This window comes from Syngnathus floridae, chromosome 12 (assembly GCF_059516105.1).
Source record: "Syngnathus floridae isolate MCC-2025c chromosome 12, RoL_Sflo_1.0, whole genome shotgun sequence".
NCBI lineage: Eukaryota > Metazoa > Chordata > Actinopteri > Syngnathiformes > Syngnathidae > Syngnathus > Syngnathus floridae.
Window position 1 is genome coordinate 3,564,829 of NC_142424.1, and position 21,968 is coordinate 3,586,796.

The 21,968-nt window shown below is 40.9% G+C and overlaps 1 protein-coding gene across 11 annotated transcripts in view; it reads left to right on the forward strand.

Annotated features, from left to right (window-relative positions):
- The window catches only part of LOC148389539 (transmembrane protein 132C-like), an 85,422-nt gene that overhangs the window by 14,254 nt on the left and 49,200 nt on the right, over nucleotides 1-21,968 (forward strand). For 4 of the 11 annotated variants that reach the window (XM_088392691.1, XM_088392693.1, XM_088392692.1 and 1 more), the window contains 2 exons: nucleotides 983-1,808; nucleotides 1,967-2,203. The exons of 2 other annotated variants lie outside the window; for them this stretch is intronic. In XM_088392691.1, the coding sequence (XP_088248817.1) occupies nucleotides 2,158-2,203 (46 nt within the window). In that variant the 5' untranslated portion in view covers nucleotides 983-1,808; nucleotides 1,967-2,157. The remainder of the gene's footprint in view (nucleotides 1-982; nucleotides 1,809-1,966; nucleotides 2,204-21,968) is intronic. 5 more of the 11 variants (XM_088392689.1, XM_088392694.1, XM_088392696.1 and 2 more) reach the window with 3 other exon arrangements.

Below are 21,968 nucleotides of genomic sequence, written 5' to 3' on the forward strand. Positions count from 1 at the left end.
TGTATGTCAGTATTTCAAAGCGCAACAATCAGAATTCATATTTTACATCCACCCCTCCTCCGCTTGACTCAGCTTCCTCGAGTGACGTCCTCCGAGAGGGGAATTCTGAATCCGATACACATTTGATATTTCATTCCCCTTGTATTGAGCTGGTATGTTGGGTGGATGAAGGGAGAGCCGTCTCCTCTATCGTCCGCTGGGTCACTGCGTTCCTTTGATAACCTTTAACCGCTGTTTAGCACAGCTATTGCCGGGCCGTCCGAGCTGCTGACTGTCCCGATAGTTGGAAGACCTTTTTATTGCATACTCAAAACACCCGGGGGCAGGATAAGCATTGCAAAATGGATGGATGAATGCACACTCTTTGGCTCACTTCTGCATTGCGCAAGACAAGAAAATATGGTAGCCCTGAAGGGTCGAAATAGTTCCAAACAAGGTTCATTACTAGACCCGTGGAAGAGGCTGAAAGAAAGTTACTAAAGCCTGACTTTCCCCAGGCACTGGCAAACAACACTGGAGTTACGATGTCAGTGTGTGTGTGTACGTCTTCCATGTCTGCTAATCGGGACACCGTGAAGAATTTACGGCCTTGTGGAGGAAATAACACTTTAGGCCCCACAATTCCGATACTGCAGATGGAAAATAGGGTCGCTCCCGGTCATGGGCCCCTGCTTCAATGGCGGAGGTAGGGGCATGGGGGGGCAAGGATATTTCAGTCAATTTTTTTTAGTTATTTTTCCAGTTTTCATTTCCGTTGGTATTTGAATATAAAATAGTATGGAACTCAAGTGATATGTTTCCAGAGACAGAAATGTCTTTGGAAATGTGAAAACACTGACAATAACACTGACGATATAACAGGTACAACCAAAGGGCCACCTCTCTCTCTCTCTCTCTCTCTCTCTCTCTCTCTCTCTCTCTCTCTCTCTCTCTCTCTCTCTCTCTCTCTCTCTCTCTCTCTCTCTCTCTCTCTGTTCAAAAGAAGCAAGCTGATGGAGTTTACAGTGCTGTCTCTGTCATGAGTCATTGGAGCAAACAGAGGACAGCTGCTTGCAGTCAGAGTTTCCCTCTAGGGGGCACTCTTGCTTCTCATCATCCCAACCATTGGCCCAACCAGTTGCAGCACACTCTCCCATAATGAGACTAATGATTCATCCAGTTATGGGAGTGTTATATATATATATATATATTTTTTTCCCCCTGAGTCCTTATCTTTGATTTAGGCCAGAATGTGGTAAGTTATGATAATGTCTAAAATGATCAAAATTGTGCTAGATGGAAAATTGGCGTTAAATCAAGAATATTTTGCGTCTGGATTTAAACAAATAAATTCCGTCTTCCAAATAATTGCCTGAAGGAATCAATGCAAATTACGCACAATTTATCTAAACGCATTTGAATTGTTAATTGTTACGTCAATGTTATTTTAATGCACAAATTAGAAAAAACATATTAATTCCGGTTTGATATTCAACGGCCCAATGACGTGACGCTGAGCTTTGCCAATCCGAGCCTGGAATGCGTTCAAGCCCTCACTTTGTGCACCCGCACTCTCCGATTCAGCACCACAGGGTGCAGGGAGGATCCAAAACCCACGGATCTGCTGCGCATGAATTCGTTTGTTCCCCGCGTGGAAAGTTGACGGACTCTTTATTTCCCCCTTTCATTGTTTTACCACACTTGGAGCGAGCGGAGATGAGCGCTTTTTGGGCAATGCTTGCGGACTTTCTTTTCATGCAAACTTAGTGGATAAGGTTGACTGCAAGTGAGAAGATCCACGAATCGACGCACACAATCAACAATATAAGGTACGTAAGGTGCGTTTTTACGCACAGCCATAAAACAACCAACGCTTTTTTTTGGATCATCCTCAATTACCAAATGCAATCAGTTCATTAAATAATACAGCACGTGATAAAAACTAGATTTTCTGAGTGCATGTGGGTTTTTTTTCTTTCCACTTCAGGTGGCGGGGGACGCGGAATGGCACTTCCATCCTCTTATGTGACATGGCACAGCGAGTAGATCTGCTCACTTAACAAATGGAGACCGGCACCGGGAGAGGATAAATTGCGTGCCAAGTAGTGAGGCTTTGGTGCTTTTGGGAGCGATCCTGCGGCTCTTCCCGAATAAAAGACGAGCGCAAGCCAAAAAGAGATGGAGCTGCTTCGGTGCGTGGGACTCGCAGCACTTTTGTGCACAGGTAAGAAAAGCTGCACCACACACTTGCGTGCATGCACAACACTTGGTGTCATAAATCAATGCGCAAAGACGAAACGTGAAACATATTGCTCCATAATAAGGAATAGTGCTTGTGATTTAACTTTTATAGGGTCGTTTGGGTTGGTAGGGAAACAATGATGAAATGCAAATGATTCCCTTTCCGCCAAGCGGACATAGATAATTTATGAGGCTCGTAATTAGCTGTAAGCTGTTGTGGCAGAATACAAAATGACTTGTAATATTAACATGAATACGTTGTGACAGTTGCCTGGAGTGTGTGTGTGTGTTTGTGTATGTGTGTGTGTGAGAGAGAGAGTGAGAAATGCAGAGTGCTGCAGTTCAGCAGGCTGAAATCTAAACCATATAAAGAAATAAAACACATTTGAGTTGCATTGTGCACCTATATTTTTCATTTTTGAGGTGACTTGGTGGTTTTAACATATGTGAAAATAATTTTTAAAAAAAAGGCTGTCAAGATTGGCGTGTACATGCAGTTTCCAAAGTATGACACAATATAATAGCATTTTTTTATGCCATTTATCGTCTGTTATTATCCTAATATGCAAATTGAGAAATTGCATTGAAATATTTGTGGGTAGGACAGTGAACTTGAGGTTGCCATGTTGGGTCTTGTGCACACCCAAGATGCTGAAGTGAATAGACAGTTTATTGGCTCACTAAAACACGTTTACAGACTTCAGCTGTCTGCTAGCCTGATGACACAGTTCCCGGAAGCCTCCAGCCCTGGCCAACAACTAATCCAGCACACTTCAGAATCCAGTTAAAGGGCTAATATTATGTGCCAGCCATGTCTCCAAAATGAAGAGACTTGTTGATGTGAAATAGATCCAGAATCATTTTAAGTAAGATACCCAAAACAGCCCCTGGTCAAAAAAAAAGCTCCGCAATATGCATTCCAGACCACTAGTTGGCGACAGTGTCCATAAAGAGCCACGACATCATACCTCTTATTTTTCAAGTGTTAGAGGTTAATCGAGTCTCGAAAAAGGGATTTTATTCTGATTCTACATTCATATGCCAAGCTGTATATTTCTGTGTACCCCTGACAGGCAAATTGTGAGGAGGTTACTTTCAGGCATCCTGTCACACAAGCCATCAAATTATTGGGAAATGTTGCCATAAAGATGACTTACCACCCTGTCAGCTGTCATATCTGCAGGTGTATGGACATCTAGTGACTGGCCACGTCCATGTTGAACACAAAAAGGTCTCAGGGGATTTTTCAGCAAAGCAGAAATTGACGGATAGATTAATAAGATTTCCAACGACACTAAAAGATTTCCGATTATTGATTTTTTTTCCCACACGCAAAGATACATATAGAATAAATGACGCATGATGTGTGCAGTCAAATGACCAGATGGTGGCAAAAGTGTTTTCCGAATGCTGCATCGTTTTAATTACTTGTTGTCATCCAAATTAGGACTACAATGGCTGCGATTTAACGATGTGCCTCTTGGTGTTGTGTAAACAATCAATGGTGCTAAAAACAATGCTGATGCGCTCAAATCGGAAAATCAGCGCCTTCCGCATCAAATAAGTCCCGTATATCATTAGATAGCATCAAATATGGTTAATCAATTACATCGAGGGTAGTGCTGGACTACAACCAGTAGGTGGCGCTGTACTTATTTCTTTTCAGTACAATAAAGAGGAAACTAAAATGTTATGCTTAGCCTCAACCTTTACATATTTCATTAACCCTCATTTAAGGGAGGAAAAATTATCAAATAAAATATAATAAAATATATATTAGTAAGTCTAAAAGGGTAAAAAAAAATCTCTTTTTTTAACAGGGGGTGACATTATGGCCCATTTACACTCAAGTGTCATTTTCCTTCACCTCCATCATTGAAAATAAATGCCTCGTCCATTTTCGTCTTAATTTAAAACAGACAAGATGAGACAAAAACAATCCCCGGAAAATCGACCCAGCGAGGGTATTCAGGCAACACCTGACTAGTTTTCTCCGGTGCGATAACAGGGGGCCATTTATGTTTGATGGGTCGTTCTTGAATTAAAAGGCTTTAATGAGCCCCAATTAACACATTTCCAATGAGCCCCCAGTCAAATCATCCTTGCATAATGGAGCTCGCCGCGCTTTCTTTTATTGCATCGTACATTAAGGATTTTGTCTCTTCAGCTTTGTTTCTTACTAATGTGCTTTGGTTGGATTCACACTGCCACGTCACCCACCGCCCTGCCCTTCTTTCCTCGGAATCTTCCCGAATTAGAAGTTCATTGATTTGATTTTCAGTCGGAGTTATTGAGCAGACATTTTTTTTTTCAAGTGGATTTTTGTGGATTATGCTTATTCCGGGCTGCTTCGCATCAGCGGGAGACTGACGAAAGAGGTGGAAAGCCTGAGATTTAAAACAGATGATCTTATGGCAACATTACAGCTGTGAAATATAAACTCTGGAGGTTAAAGTCTTGAGGGATATTACTTGACAACTCTTCAACTTGAAGGAGGGCGTTTGCTAATATAGCTGAAGCTTGAAACGTAAGATGGTTTTTTGAAATATTCTTGCATGGGCCAAAAAGCAATGACAAAAAAAAGTTACGCTCTTGTTGGCTGCTTAAAGGGAAGATTGAGATAACATGTCTGACTTTCAACAAAAAATAGCAGCACTAAATTAGCATTAGCACTTGTCCTGGTTGAACCGGTAGTATGCAGATGTCAACTGTGGGTTTTGAGTTGTAATATCACCATTCACCACTAGAGGGCAAACAACAGTATGGGGTTATACAAAAGTGTGTACACCGTTTTTGACCATACTTAAAATTCAAAAACATTTGGTTAGAAAGTACTGTGGGTTTTGAGTTGTAATATCACCATTCACCACTAGAGGGCAAACAAGAGTATGGGGTTATACAAAAGTGTGTACACGTTTTTTAAAATTTTAAATGATTTGGTTAGAAAGTGCCATTCCCTCTTACACTTTTGCGTACAGGAAACCCCGAGCTGCTCAAATAACCATATTAAACACAGCTTCCCAATTTGATGTCTTATTTCCAGTGAATACATTTATCACCGTCGCCAGTAGCTGCACAGCGTGGTAACCGAGAAACTTTTCTCTGGCAATTTCCAAACTCCCGTCCGAGTGCTGTACCATGCAGTGATGGATGAAGGTTGGCCTGGCCTATGTGCAGCAGTGTATGGTACAGCAGGCTCCAGGGAGCGGTGTGAGCAAACACTGCACCACTGAGCCATATGTCATATCGGATGGCTCGTAACACAGAGGCAGTACTCGAAACAAAAAAAACTCAATGTGCATTAGGAACGTGTTGACATTCATTGTAGCACGCCTGCTAATGTCGAGAAAAAAAAAGCCCGTCTGTGGGATTATGAATGGATTTAATATACTGTACAACGTCTGTCAAAAAATTCTATTCTATATATTATGACATTATGAAATCAGATGCGTTACTACGTAAATAATATTCTGGGCACATTTCGGGGTTATATGGCAATTGAATACTTTTGAAATTGCCTTTATATTTTTTCCCACGTAGTCTCCTGCAATGATCTTAAACTTGTGAATTAATATTGTATTTGGAGGGGAGGGGAATAGTTGTTAAAATATTTTCTAATCATGTGTTCCGTGAGAACATTTTGTTTTCAAAACGGCCCAGTGTGTGGATTGACCCAGAAAAGTACGAAAAAAGTAGAACAGTAAGACATCATTGTAGTGATTTAAGTTGAATTAGCTCCTCCGCATCACATGATGATATGCTTTGGAATTATTTTGTGTTCCAAAGCCGCTATTTTCCGAGTATCTCGAAAGGGCTTTAATTAGCGATGTACATTAGCTGATTACAGCAGTTGACAGGGCTAGTCATTTTATTGAGGCTCATCATAACGGCTAGAATAACTCGTTTTATTATTTTTATTCATGCTCTGTTCGGTGTCCTGGAGCGCTTATAAAAAGGACTATAAATAATACATATTGTTATTGTGCCGCCCCCCATGTGATTATGACCGTAGACAATGACAACATTAAAATAACTTTTCAGAAGTTGCATTTATTAATATTCAAGTTACGGTCAAAATTCTGGTGTTCTTGGAAAACATATTTACAGGCACGTGGACTTATAAACAAACATGTCTATATACAAACTGTGTCATCGCTAGAATATTATTATTATATTATATCATGTATAGATTATATATATATTAATATTAAATTAATGTAAAAAAATATTAATATTAATAGAATAGTCAACACATGATAATATCAACACTAAATATTTCTTAAAAAATATTAAATATAATTAATATTGATAGAATAACCGACACATGGTAATGTTAAATATTTTGGTTGGTGTTTTACGACCTGATGTACCTCAATAAAGCCTCAGATAATGCGGCCCGTAGTGGCTTCCAATTGTAAACATAGTTCTGAGACCAACACGCAGACTCCCGTCTCTGCGGGCAAACATCTTCACAGGCCTCCAACTGGGAAAAGATCACATATCAGCGGGGGGGTCTGCAGACTATTAGCATAACTAACGTAAGACTCACAAGCTCGCCACCCACCCTGCAAATCAAACCGAAATTCTAATGAAGCTACGCAATCACGTGAAAGAAAGAATTGAACGTCATCCTTTTCCCAACACGGTTCACGTCGTTTTTCACGTCCCTCGGTCGGCTTGACACGACATCACTTTGAGGGAACGTACAACATTATTTGCAGGTTTGCTTGTGTGAGTAAATGTCCTATCTTGCAAAGAAGACTCAAATATAGTAGGGGTAGGAGAATTCTGCCACTTTTATGAGCAAGAAGCTATTGCCTTGCGCTGTTTGGTCCACCAGGAGAACATGATTGATTCCATCAACAATAGTCCCGTTGGGCTGTGCTGTCATAAAGTCTGTTCATGCGGCCGCCAAGCTCCGCAGCCATAACAACTTTTTAGTTCATCTGTCATACGTTCACCTTCTGCTAGCTCATCAAATTTCTTCTCTTGATTTATATTTTATACTAGAGAAAATAATGGGAATGGGAATAGTCCATTCAGGGTCAAATATAAAACCTGTTCAGGGACTTTTTGAAGTTACAGTTTGGCATTATAAACGTTTATATAAGTGTAAAAAAATATTACGTTGTAGAGGTAATTAGCGACGATTATTTTTGATGATCAATGAATGATTCACTGGCTGCTTAAAATAATTTTGTTTCATTATTGTTGGCTTCGCTTTACTCCTTTTCAGTTCTATTATCTGTCATCAAATATTTTCTTTTTGGCCTCAGTCTGGGACTGCCGGTTTCCCGCTTCAGAATCGTATCACTAGTCTGCGAAAACCACGAACGATATGAACGATCTACTGATAAACAACGGAATACCGGGGAATGACGATATTTTTTGCGGGGGGGAGACTCAGCAGAAGAAGAAAACATACTGCTGCAGCAAAGTGGAGACTAGAATATTTTGCTGCAGTGTCTACATGGAAAACGGTCATTTCTAGCCAATACCAAAAAATACTACGTTCTCAAAATGGAACCGAATAGTTTGGTTGAAAACATAATAACGCCAAACAACGATGACTGTGTACTGATTGCGCAACCGATCCTTTCAAGGGGCCACCACGTTAGTCCTATTCTGATTTTGTTTATTCAAATCAATCCAAGCGTCAACCTAGGTTTATCTCAAACGGCCTAGCGAAGCATCGGTGGGTGGTTCGGTATGAAGTCTGTCTTGAGTTTGAGTTGATTGCTTAAATGGAAATGTCATTAAAACTAGCCGGGGGCTAACTGAAAGAGAGGCGTCTGTCATATCAGCTTAACTGGTAGCAGACTGGAGTCATACGGGAACAGATGTTTGCAAACATATACACTCTCCGAAGCTCTCAAGCAGAGCGTCTTCAATTAAGCCAACAAATCCCGTTGCCAGGAATCATTTTTTTACATTTGTCTTCTTCACGTTGATGTTTCAATTACATTTTTGGAATGTGATCAGTTCTGATTTTGTAGCCTGTCAAATTATTTTGACTCACATGGATATCCTTTCTAAAAACAAAAATAATGACGGAAAAGGTTTGTTTGAATTTCTTTGTTGCACTTGTCGAGCTCATCCATTATCGCTCACCAGTCAGATTAACAAATTGGCTCCAGGATGGATTAATAAAGGGAGCTGTAACTTCAAAATTGCGGGTTTGACATCCTGAATAGCTGTAGTTGAGGGTCTGTGTAGAAAATTGCCAATTCACTTTGTCAACACCCTCTCCCTGTAATGATTCCCGCCACACTGGGATTGGGGAAGATTATAATCATCTACTCCATCATTTTAGACTTGATGGACACTTCACATTCAAAATCTGTGGGGAAGGGGGCTCTCGTAGGATGCAATTGCCTCGCCAATTGCAGCCGAGAGAGGTAAACATCACGATAAATAGAGACACAAGCTTGTTATGCGGGTGGCACTGCAGGCAAATCGAGTGAATTTGCCTTTGTGGGGAAAAAAATCGGGCCGGAAAGTCTTTGGCTAATTGTCAAAATAATTGTTTCGGTTTAAATAAATCCACAGTTGCGTATAGTTGAGCTGTGAACAATTCCGCCGCTCCCCGCAAACTTGAACAATATGCATGAAGGACTCGGCGGGTCGTATACACATTCATATCGTTATTGTGGTGTAGTCGATTGCTTTCTAGCCGAGGTGCAGGTGTGTGTGTGTGTGTTTCTTCAGCAGGGTGATGCATTGGGCAGGAGAAGCAGACGCAGATATTGATCCATCCCATGGGCTTGAGGCCAGACATGAGCTGAAAATTGTGAGAAGCCTTGAAAATGGCAATTTGACAATTTCTAGTTAGAATTAAGTGCGCCCATGGCCAGTTGGCTAGGCCTTATTAGGTCCCCAAATTGCAATCTGCGAAGCCGAGGAACAGATGTCATCAACGAATGAGGAAAAATCATGTCGGAGATTCTACCGATGAGATAAACGTGTGGGTGTTTGGGGTACTGGATTTGAAAAAGCAGTCGTATGTAGAATTCGAAGGACGTTCCACTTAATGATGTCCTTCAGCTCTTTGGTTTAATTTTATCATTCCAAAGTCCACAACAAGATGTTGGCCTCCAAGCGGCTGACCCATCAGGCTTCGTGCCCTTTATCCACAATAGAATCCTTTATCTACATTTCCACTTTGTCCATTGCATCCTCTGTCCTGCCGCCCTCAAAGCCATTACTTTGAATCTTCAGTTATCTGTGGCCTTTCTTCCCTTTTCCAATTTAATTACCAGGCCGGCGAACATTCATTCTCACCGGGATCAATCCAAATGGAAAAGGAATGGCCAATCTGCCTCCTGCTCAGACCGCTCGCATGGTTCGGAATAAGCGGCAAACCGGAGAAGGCAACGCGTGTCACGCCGCGCCTTCCCTTCCCTTCCCGTCCCCCGGCTACTCAGCTACTCTCATGTCCGCTCCAATTTCCAAGTCTTTTGCCAAATCTGGAAGCGGCTCAATCATTTTGTAAACATCTGATTGAAAGACTTTGGCAAAGGGTCCGATCAGATTATCCTAAATATCTGATCATTTATATGCCAGACATTAATCCATGCTAAGAACTTGGAAATGTTCCAAAGGGACCATTGGTCCACATATATTTCTTAAGTCCTTCTCTATGTTGAAATATCTGTTCTCAGTGGTGACATTTAAAGAACTGTGGAAGAACCTTGACTTCACCCGTTGTGTGATGTCACACCACAATATAACGTATCGATTAATGGGCATCGGCATAGGAAATCATTCGTCAAGAATTCGGAATTTACTGAAGGCGTCATGAAGCGCAGTTCTCCAACTACATTTTCGGATTCGACGGTTAACGACGTAACTTCAGTCCACTCAGATCTCCAACTACGAAATACTCAATGCATTCGCTTTCTCTGGCTCCCCTTTCATCATACGCCAAATTCCGTGGCCATGCCAAGAATGTTCGTAAACTGAAATGTGCCAGGTCAAGTTTCGGTGTACTTGTACCGTCGTCCTTCTTATTTGTCTTCACCCCCCCTGATGACCAATTCACCACCACTTTAAGTATGTCCAGGGTGAAATCTGGGCCCAGTGCCTCTGTAAAAAAGATAAATTACTTCTTAAAAGGTTTGTTCTAGGGTGGGGAGCCAAGTGTATCCAAAGCCGAAGGATTTAAACAGACATGAAATCCGTTTGGTTTCACTGTGGACTTGAAGATGAGTGAGTGAACACTGGTGAGGGCTCACGGTGGCCTCGTGGGACGTTGGGATTTTCTCCAGAGTTTGTGACTACATGCGCTTCCCGATTCGGGCAAGCACGGGGAGACACATGCCACTTTAATTTAAGCTAACGGATGAGCTAGCCCCCCTTGTGTCTTTACCCTCACAGTGTGGGGTGTGACTTTCATCAGCACATTCATTTTCTTATCCTTTCTCTTCTGGTCCCCATGTGAGTCGGCTTCCCCGGAGATCGTCCGCCTGGTATTGATTTTGAATTTTAATGAGACAATAGATGATATCTCTATCGGATATGATCGTATAAAAATGTTCCTGATCACAATCAAAATGATTTACAATTCTCCTCTATATATTTGGGGTTTTTTTTATCGTTGGTGGGTTGGATCCTCATAAATGGCCTTGTACCTTTTAATCTAGAAAGCTAATTACAACAATTCCCATTCTGGTATTGTACATTGCTGAGATGCTTTCATATGTAGATGCAATTAAATTATGCTCTAGTGAGCTCATTAGATTTACATTTAGAGATGTTTTTGTGCTCTGCCCCTCCTGGACCCTTAACGGGTTTTCTTCCGCAATCACAGGATTATGATGACCTGACGTATTCTCCAAAAATCAAACCTCCGACTGGCATTGATCGTACTGCTTTACATTCATAGTCACGATGCTGTAGTATATTAAACCTTCCAGTTTTTTTTTTTTTTTTAAATGGGTCAAGCTAGTCAGATATCATTGGCCCCAATTTGTAATGTCAGTTTTTGACCTTATTTTAGTTTTTGGGCCCTTGGGGGTCTTGAGTTAATACTGTTGGAGGCTAATGCTAGCAGTACCAAGTTGATCCTCAAGGGGTATCAAATAGATACTGTGGATTTCAAGTTGGAAAGCCTCTAAAAATGTTGTTTGCAGTTTAACGCCTACATAAAGAAAGCGAAATCCATTATTTATCTCGGGGATTTGAGTTGAGCTCTCAGTGGTGAAACCTGCACCGAGTTGCGTTTTGAAAGAAAGCAGTGAATCTAATCGAGGAGAGAACTGAAAAAATAAGACACGGAGACGTCAGTCATCTGTCGCCATATCCTGATGTGGAGTTTCATTCGCGCTGAACGTTATTATGAAATAAGTCGTCAACTGTCAAAGGGGTCCACAGTTAGCCGATTATGATCATGGCATTCCTTTAAGCGCATTCAATCCCTCTGTTCGTCATCAAAAGGTTGAATTAACTGCGGCGAGCGCACAGCATGAAAACTATATGAGATAAGGTATGTGCATTAATATTCATGGTTAAAACTGTTTTTCAATTTGCTTGCAGCTCTTCTTTTATAATGATATTTTTCCTCCCTTACCCCCTCAATAGGGTATTACAGAAGAGAATAGAATGTTGGGGGTGGGATGGGGGGGGTGAAGAGCCGGTTACGGGCTAATCTAACTCTGCAGGTGCGGTATTATACGCTTCTCATTGAGAATCGGACTTGCGCTGCGAAGGATTCTGCTTGGAATCTCGCCGCACCTTTTTTTTTTAGTAGCTGCTTTGTGCAAGTGGTGTCAGGTTAACATGCTAAAGTATGCTGTACACAAATATGACGCTCATTTTTTTTAGCCTAATTCTTGCAAATTACGGTGGACAGATTTATCGATTATTCAGGCACAGACGATTACTCGATTATTTTTTGGTATTTTTTTTTTATATCGGTATGTTTGCAAATTCTATTATATATATTATAAAATAAAGAGACAATGTTTAATTATTTGGCGCTCCTTTCTGTCTTAAATATCATCAAGTTGAGTTGGGCAAAAATGTTAATAAAAATATTTTATTGTTTAAAAAAAAAAAAAGTCATTTTCTATCCAAGCAAAGCAGTAGAAGAACATATTGTCGCTATAGCACAAATTATACTTAAGCATAATCTTATTTAACATGCTCATTATGTTATTATACGGGAGATAGTATGTTTCAATAATAATAAGAGCACCCTTCAAAGCACCGTAGTGAAAGTGAAATGAATCTATTTCCATAATGTTAACTCATCTATTTTTGTGCAAACCCGGCTAATCAAAAATCTGCCTCCCTCCTCCCCTTGACTTGTGTTATGTACCCATCTATTTCCATTACATTGTACGTTGTGCTGAAAAGAACACAGTGGATATTATGGACTGCTGAATATTCAGCGAGTCTTTGTAGACTAATTATAATTTGTGCCTTCATAAACTTAGGGGACTGGATGTGGTGACTGAGAAAGGCAGAGTGGAAAATAATGGATTTTCTTGCTTTGATGCTGCTGCGCTGTGTCCACAAGTGTCTGATGAGGAGCTGTGTGAAATAAAGAAATCCATTAAAGAAAAAAAAAATCTTTTGTATGATAATTTAGGTTAGCTGTGCTGAAGGTTCCTCTCAGCAGTGGGATGGCAGGAACAGCGGACGGCTATTCCGGGCTCAGATTTTAAAAAATAAATAAAATAAAAACAACAATGGAGCTTTTTATTAGTTGAGGTCATGTTTTTGATGTTATGGTATTGTAATGAAAAAAATGGCACGTGATGGGACGAATGTGAAAATGCCCCCCGGCAGGCTCGGCACTCTCTAAAATGGGAAACAAGCTCATCATAAAGAAAATTGAGTTGATGATTAATGTGGCATATTTGAATCATATAAACGCAATATATGTAAATCATGGGTGGTAAATAGATTTTTTGTTTTATCATGGGATTTTACGCAACAATTAAACTATGATACACTTTATAGAAAAAGTAACAAATCTTATCCAAGAGTGACACATTTGCTACAAGTACACGTGTAGCCATCACTTAATGGTCTTCCTGGCCTCTCCCGCCAAAAGTCGACCGGGATAAAGTAAATCTCATCCGTGAGTCGGCGACATGGGCTCAAGATGGATGAATCATTTCAATAAGCAGCTCGCCCCCAGAGCGACAATCCCAAAGGGTTGCTTGCTACAGGATTCTATAAGCGAATTAGAGAAGCGGAATTAAATCGATCAATAGCCAAGATGAGAAGAAGGAAAAAAAATGCAAACAAGGCAAATATTAAGCAAACAAAGTGTTGGGGTTAGGGGACCTGCTAAGAAGCCAAATATGCTTGAGGAATTAGATTTTAGTGAGCTGTGAAGGAAGCCTCAGCGCAGCAGCAACACAAAGAGAACCCCCCCGCTGTCTGCGCTGACAAACGATAGGCTTTGGGGAAACCTGCTGGAAATGTAGAAGTTCAGCTTGGGCGCACGCAGCAGCAGCACCACCTCATTACCTTTGTAGAAGAAGCCGGCTTTTAGGGACCCTTGCTTTGTCCGTACGTTGGCAAGACGAATACAGAAAAACTAGGTGATGGATTACATGCAATACTTGTGTTGTGTAGCATGGTGGGGCAAATAGGCTAATTATTTTATATCATATATATGTATAATATAAAAAAATACATATACCGTATTTTCCGCACTATAAGGTGCACCTAAAAACCTCCAGTTTTCTCAAAAGCCGACAGTGCGCCTTATAATCCAGTGCGCCTTGAATATGGACCAATATTGAGTTACTACGGCAGGCGTGTCCAAATATATGTACGTATATATGGACAAAGTTTTAAAATGGGCCATTCATTGAAGGTGCGCCTTATAATCCGGTGCGCCTTATAGTGCGGAAAGTACGGTATATGTATATTAAAAGTATAGGAAAAAAATGTGTGTATATATATATATATATATATATATATATATATATATATATATATATATATATATATATATATATATATATATATATAATTAAAAAATATATATATATGATAAAAATGTATAAAAGAAATGTGTGGGTGTATGTATCTAGATATATATAGATATATAATTTATTTTTCGGAGCACTCTTGTATTTTCTCATGGCTCAGGTTTGCTTGCTTCCACGTGGCGCAGGTGACATACCACATTGCATTTTTATTTATTTAGCACTCCCTCTTCCCCCAGAGAGTAGAAACACTCGCAAGCCCCCCCCCTTGACAGTCTCACACCCACCCACACAAGATTCCAAGCAAATAATGTAGCAGCTGCCATGTAATCTTTAAGTGTATTTCCAATCGTGTTTATTATTGTGAATACAGAGGTGGCCAACTCTGGCGTTGTCGGTAAGCTTTTTCTATAAATTTTCGTAAGTAGTTGAAGGTGGTAATAGGAGCTTGCAGGAATACATTGTTCACTGTATTTTCAGCGCAACCTCTGGGGCACTTTAAACAGATGGCTACACAATCAAAGTACGACTCAGCAGAATTTTCTGAAAACCTAATCTATAAGAGTACTCTTTTTTTTTCTCCCTCTACAGTATAGCGCACAATATTACCTGTTATGTATGAAAACTTGGGATGGGCAAAAACCCAACCTGGAAATGTTCCTTCAAAATAATTTCCCTCTTTCATTCATTTATTACGACGAGACATGTTTTGGCACGAGCAACGGGGTGGGCCACCTGTTATGTCGAACATGCTGGGACAATGACTTACAATTTCAAATGAGCTGCATCACCAGACAACTAGCGACATCTAAAACACACACACACACGCACGCGGCAGTAATTGAAAATCCACTCGCTGAATGATTACAACTGCGGTGCTCCCCGACACTAATAATTGAGTGGATGGGTAAATACCATCTGTGTATCTGTTAGGGGGGGGAAAAAAAGTCACCTTTACCCAAGTGTTTGTGCTGTCGGTATGTGACCAGCATGATGCTAACAGGAAGAGTCGACGAATGTCCGAGTGTTGCTCTGTGACCCGGGAAAGGTTGATGGTATCATCACAGCAGCCATCTGGTATACAGTAGCTCGATTAGTTCTGTTTATAAATTATGACGAAGGACATGGAACTAAAATATCAGACGGTCAATTAAGTTCGAGCTCAAGCCAGAACATTTTGTCAATGATTTTCAAACTGCAAATGTGTACACACCCTCACACTAATGACGTTAAAATCTCGGAATACTATCAAAACATCTTCCAGGAACTTCATGTCTTTTTCCCATCTGCTATGAACCGTCGATTGATTCCTCAGTAGAGCCGAGCTCTCCAGCCATCGGGCGTGATTTCTCGCCATTGCATAGCGATGGCGACGCTAGGACGCCGGCGCTAATAACCCCCCACCCACGATGTTTGTGTGCGAGTCAAGCTCACAGTGGTGCGTTCCCCGAGGCCGATTCCCAAGGAGTTCACAAAGTCTTCTGTTGTGTAGATCAACAGCGCTGGCCTCACAAGCTGTCGTGAAGTCAGATGTTTGCGGTGGACGACCGGCGAAGGTACAAGTTCCACGGCTGTGAAGGGTGTTGGATGAAAACCCTCTCGAAAACGCTCGAGGCGTTTGAGAAATCCAACCGACCCCCGCCGGTACCGTAATCGCTCGACAGTACGTTTGTGTAGTCAGCATGACTCTTCTCCCCGAGGCTTTTGTGTGTTTTTGTGCAAGTGCACAAAGATCTGTCTTTTAAAAGGTTTTTCCCGCATTAAAACTGGATGATACGGCAATGGATCAGCGTTGCCACGTATCTTTTGCGGTGATTGGTAAGAGAAAAACTTTCAAAGGAAATCGAAAGTTTACTTGGAAGAAGTTACGTCGGCTGCTTACTGATGATTGATTTCGACTCGAGGGCGGAGGCCAGACTGCCGGGCGGGTGGTGATCCATTGTAACAGAACACAACATAATTATATTTCAATCATGCAAATGAGTTTGGTTTTGGTAGTTAGAGGGCTCTTGGAGTGTGTAATTGAAAATGCCTAAGATTGTCCCGCATCAAAAATGTCGAGCAAAGCGCCGCCCGGCTGCTAATCAGACGAGTTGCCGCACGTCCTGAATCACAGCTTCAATCTTTTCTCAACTGAATCGGTTTATCTTAATTGCCATTGAGATAATTTCTCTTACCCTCCCTGCTCTGCAAATAATAATAGTTTATATCCTCAAAAAGCTGCTTCCGTTCAATTAGAACAAAAGTTTTGGTGGGCATGTAGTGGATGGAAGACTAGCATGTTAGCATGTGTGTTAGCATAGCAGCTGGACATTGTGCATTAGTGAACTCAACAAAGAAAAGGAAAACAAGGGAATAGTCTTTATTAACCCTTGTATTATGTTGAGGAAAAAATACATTTATTATGTTGCGGGTCATTTGGACCCGTATTGTGTAAATCCACTCAAAGCAGTCATAAATTGAAGAATAAGAACTTTATTTTTGACTATACAAACATTCAGAAGTGATGAGAAGTAGAGATATACAATTCCAACATGATATTAAAAAAATTAAGCCGTGTTAATTCAAAAATGTGTCCTTCCCTACATACCATCGGACAACCCCGAGAGGCAATAGATAATTTGCCGACGAACAAGCAATTGAATTACATGCTGTTCCCAGTCTACTCCCAGTGCCCACCTCTATTTGAACATGCAATTTCACGTCTTTAATTGCTTGCAGCAATCGAGTAACCTCTACTAATTGTTCTATGGTGACACATTGATCTTTGATAATGAGAAATTTCTTTTAAAGTTGTTTTGTTCCTGTTCCAAAGAGGTAAAATTGGTCCTGACAGGCGGGTTTTCCGATATCTGGCGTATGCGATATTAACTCTCCCTATTTATGGAAGCTGAACAATTTCCCAAACAATAATGGGCACACAAAAACAGGTAGACTTACTCGCTTAGTTTATTCTGCCACGCAAAAAGCTAAGCGTTAACTAAGATTTTAGGAATAATCGTCACTGGCCTTGAAATTTAAGACGAAGTACGGTGAGAATTGTCAAACTCCGCACAATGACAAGATTCAAACTTCACCGTGCTGCCCAAGGAGAAGACGAAAACACAATAATCCTCCGATCCAAAACATGAACGGCAAACTGGGATCACCTCGAACGCTCGGCAGATTATCCCGTAGCGTGAGCAGTTTCCAGACGACAGAATTTGACATGACACACCGACGAGATGTTTTGAAACATGTCCGATTGTATCTGTTAGCGGCAGTGTGAAGCGGTAAATTCTGTGATGTGACAAAAACACACACTGGTGTCGACACAGGTGAATTGAATGAAAGTGAAAGGAACGCGCGGTGACAAGTGTGCTCATTCGGGCGGACATCTTCGAGCACATTATGGCTTGCAGATGTATTGAAGAGCACATGGTAAATGGAAACGTTGCTCACTTTTCTATTTTCTGCTTCTCTCAAGGACGTGCTAGCATGTTTGTTGCATACAAATGTTTCAGCGGGAAAAAAATCCCTATCAAATTTTTAATTACTTTGTCAAATTTAGAATGCAAACTGTACCCTTGAATAAAAAACAAGAGTGCTCAATAAATTCCTAAAAATATATACGCGCCGAATATACATGACCTCGCAAAACGCAAATATTGCTAATATTTTGAGCGTTGTATGTAAATGTAGCTAATTGCTAGCAACCGGTAGCTTTTACGGAAGGCTACTGTGGATTGTTTGAATGCAAATATTGGTAATATTTTGGATTTGAGCGTTATAATTCTATGTAATTTAGCTAATTGCTAGCAACCAGAGGCTCCTGTGCATTATTTGAATGCAAATATTGGTAATATTTTGGTTTTGAAAGCGTTATAGCTGTATGTAAATGTAGCTAATCGCTAGCAAGAGAAGCTACTGTCCATTGTTTGAAAAAACAAATAGTTTAACAGTAACTAAACTAAACTAGGTGTTGTGTCTTTTAATCATTTGTACCGTCGGTATATGTGTAACATGCAAGCAAAAGAAACAGCGGGAATACAAATAAAACCGCATATTTGTTATTTAACGATGAGATCAAACTAAATGACACGCCCCGCACCATGTTTCCTTGTAATCATCCACCGAATAAATGGACACTCTCGCATGTCGTCTGTTTTCTTGATACCTTGAAGCTAAATGAAAGCCAAATGCGTCTAATTAGCTAGGCAGCAGGTGCGAGCTTGATGGTTGTCTTGCCGGGTAGTATCTTCTGTGGCCGTCTTGTAAATATTGACGTTTGTAGATTGGGAACAGCGAACGGCAGCGCAGCAGGGAAGGCGGCTGACCGTGACGGTAACCGAGACAGCCGCTGTACGCTTCCTCTCAGCTTGCCGCGTGTTTGAACTCCCTCGGCGCTCCCGCCGCGTTGTTGTGTCTTCGCACGTCCGTTCTTGTCTTTTGTGTTTGCTTGTTGACATACTGATTTTACAGTCAGATTTGTGATGTTTTGCTTTTTTAGAAAGCCATAATGGGCCATGCAAAATGTTTTTTCCTTCCTGTTTATTCTTCCGTGAGCGTTGAACCCTAACTAGCGCCGCGGAAAGTCGACTTCCCGAGAAAAGACTGCAGGAAATAAAAGAAGTGCAGGAGAGACAGATGGGATAGAAAAGTCAACCGCGTGAGCTCCATGATGGACCTTCATCGTGATATGCAAACTTGACTTAAATGAGAGGGATTTAAACAAATGACACTGACAATAATGAATTGAATTAGATTTAATTATGTGTCAGCTGCACAACTGGCGGAATGGAAAATTTGAAAGATTCATTTTAAAAGAGCAAAACAAAGCGTGAGCATTTGTAAATGTCACGCGGCGCCGCTTGACGCCATCGATCCTCAAAAGCAAGGCCGGCGTCGTATTTACGAGACAAAAGGCGAGGAAAACAAATACACCATTTGTTTTCCGTACTCGTGATGAACTTAACTACCGCCACCACTTCATATATCTTATTTTTTCCGTCTCACATTTTTTCTTTTCTACTGGGGTGTTCGTGCATCAAACATTTGTTTGTTCCGAGGGAACCCTGACCCCGTCGTGTTCCGGTTAAAAGACACTCCACCGAGCAAAAGTGAAAACGAAATGTTTACAGCATTTACCGCCCACTGAGCGCTTAGTCTATAATTACAGGGTAAAATATGGAGCTGATGGGCGAGAAAAACAAATTAGAACTTGACGAATGCAATAATTGCGTCTGGATTTAAATTGGGTTTTTTTGTTTTTGTTTTTAAGAGAATGTGTTTCCAACCTCTCCTGTTGCTGAGAGCAAATAGTCCATCGAGCACGATTTTCCTCATATAATGCAAATGGCCTTTTTTTGGCCAACTTCACGTTGAGATTTCCCGATTTAAATTCAAATGAAGTTTTTCCTAAGCGGGTCTGCTTTTTTCACGCCTTGATGTGCCCGCTCTTGTGTTTTATAGTTAAGCCACTGAGCAATGTGTGCAGGAGTGTGCACTGCTAAAAGCGGGGACCTCCTCAACGTGCCCCCCCTGCTGCTCCCAGCGGGGGCTGAGCTCACACATATACAAACACACACACACACACGTGCGCACAGAAATCCTATAAAGCAGGACCATCTTATGTTCCAAGGTATTTGCTGGCATCCACATTTACACAAAAGCCAGTTAGGACCCATGTTTGTATGGAAACACACACGAACACACAAGACCTCTGACCTTTGAAGACATCTCATCTCAGAAACATCCTATGTGGCTCAGAAATGAGTTCACGCTGAGTCTGAGTTGAGAATGAGAGCCCCGGAGAGATTACTCAACTATGAACGGGGGTCCTTGCTGAGAATCCGGGGCCAGAGTTCTGGAGCCGTTGACAGGCTGTCATCTGACAAGATGGACGGCTGCTTGGGAAAAGGGAACTGTGATTTAAATCAGAACCCAAGCGGGTTGAAGTTAACTTTTAGTCACTATTACTACTCTTTCCATTTTCTTGCTTATGAATCCAAATGCGAATTTTTTTCCGTATAGATCAAGCGTAAATTAAAAATAATAAATATAAAAATAATAATATATAATAAATAAATATAAATATAATAATATATAATAAATAATATAAATAATAATCATTTGTTTTGTACTTTTATAGCATTCTAAAAGAAGAAGAATGTCTTGCATTTTATATTGTACTTTTTTCGAGTACAAACATCGTTCCGCTTACTCTTTGACGTCTGCTTTTTATTTTCTGAAACAGCTGAAGGTGAGTCCAACTCTGGGACTCTTTTCTTCTTCTCCGACGTGAGGCGGGCGCTCGAAGCTGTTAACATTTCATGACTGTTGTCTCGGCGTGACAAAGACCAACTGTGCTTTTATCTTTGATGGCTCTTGCCGCACGAGTGAGAATATAAAACCAAACAGGAGGGCTCAGGAGTGGTCAAAGGAGCCACGGCACGGCTCAGTGGGGCTCTTAAATCAACAGTCGACATTGAATCACTGCCTTTTTTTGCCCTTTTATCAACTATTGATGTCAAATCTTTTGTGTGAATATTCTTTTCTCCCTAATAAGCATGATCACCGTGGACGCAATAAACATCTCCACTTACATAACCGCCGTCCCGTTACACATTTGTGCTTAGTCGTTATCATTGCAGGGAGAATCTTAAGGGGGGGGGGGGGGGGGATGCCAGTTTGGATGTGGACGATAACAGGCTGCTTAGATATTGATCTGTTTCTCATCAACAGAGTGCTTTTCTCTTAAGAGCCTGCTCAGCTTGCCGGACACCCAAACACGTGATGTGAATACTAATGCGTGTTTTTTTTTTTTGGGGGGGGGGGGGGCTTGTGCACCTGCTGATAGAGAAACATCAAGAGAAGTGTGATCATTAGGAGAGCACAGTGGGCACGGGAGGAGAGAAAAATATTTTGTGGGCAAGGGTGTCCCCCCCCTCTGTTATTATTATTTTTTAGCTTTAGTGAATATTAGAACCAGCTTGATGTTTATTGTAATGCATTTTATTTTGCAGTCCGCTTGTCCTCACGTACTTTTTAAGTATTCTTTTTCAAATCATTTGAGTTTTGTAACACACTGATCAATCGATGGATTCTTTAAGTGCTGTTTTTGCCTTTCTATGTAGTGGAAATCAAATTCCTTGTTTGGCACGCTCAAATATGGCGAATAAAAATTCTTGAATCTTGGTGAAGTTCTAACTCAGAGCATAATAATAGCAACTCACACTAGCTTACTGCTCATTAGCAGCCACGCTCAACCATAGGTCAAGATATTCGATCTTCATATTCCTCGCATTTTTTAATCCCGTTAGTGTTTCAATGCAAACATACAAACTAGTACCCCCCCCCCCCCCCCCCCCCCTCCGAGAGATAAAAATAATTCATACCGCGAACTGAAAAAAGGCAAACGAAACGAACAGCTGGATCACCAAACCGGCTGCAGAGTTCAAATAGGATGTGAAAATAAATGGTCAGCACAAACCAAAACAAACCATCAGCATCACTCAAGCAAACAAACCACAAAAGTTTATGACTATTAGATTAAACCGTATATTCACAAATGCAGCCGGCCTCAGCATTAAAAATTAAATTAGCCGCTCGTGGTAAACAGCTCAAGTTTGCGTTTACAACAGAAGAACAAACATTTCTCTCTCACTTTCTTTCAATAAATGCAAAATGCATGTAACAACCTTTTCCGAGAGTAAAAAGCTCTTAAATTCAACAACTGCATTACTAAAATTTCACTGCAGTGTGCTTTAAAAATCCTGCAGCGGTAATTGTTTCACCTTTGCGGCATTGTGTTGACGCTTT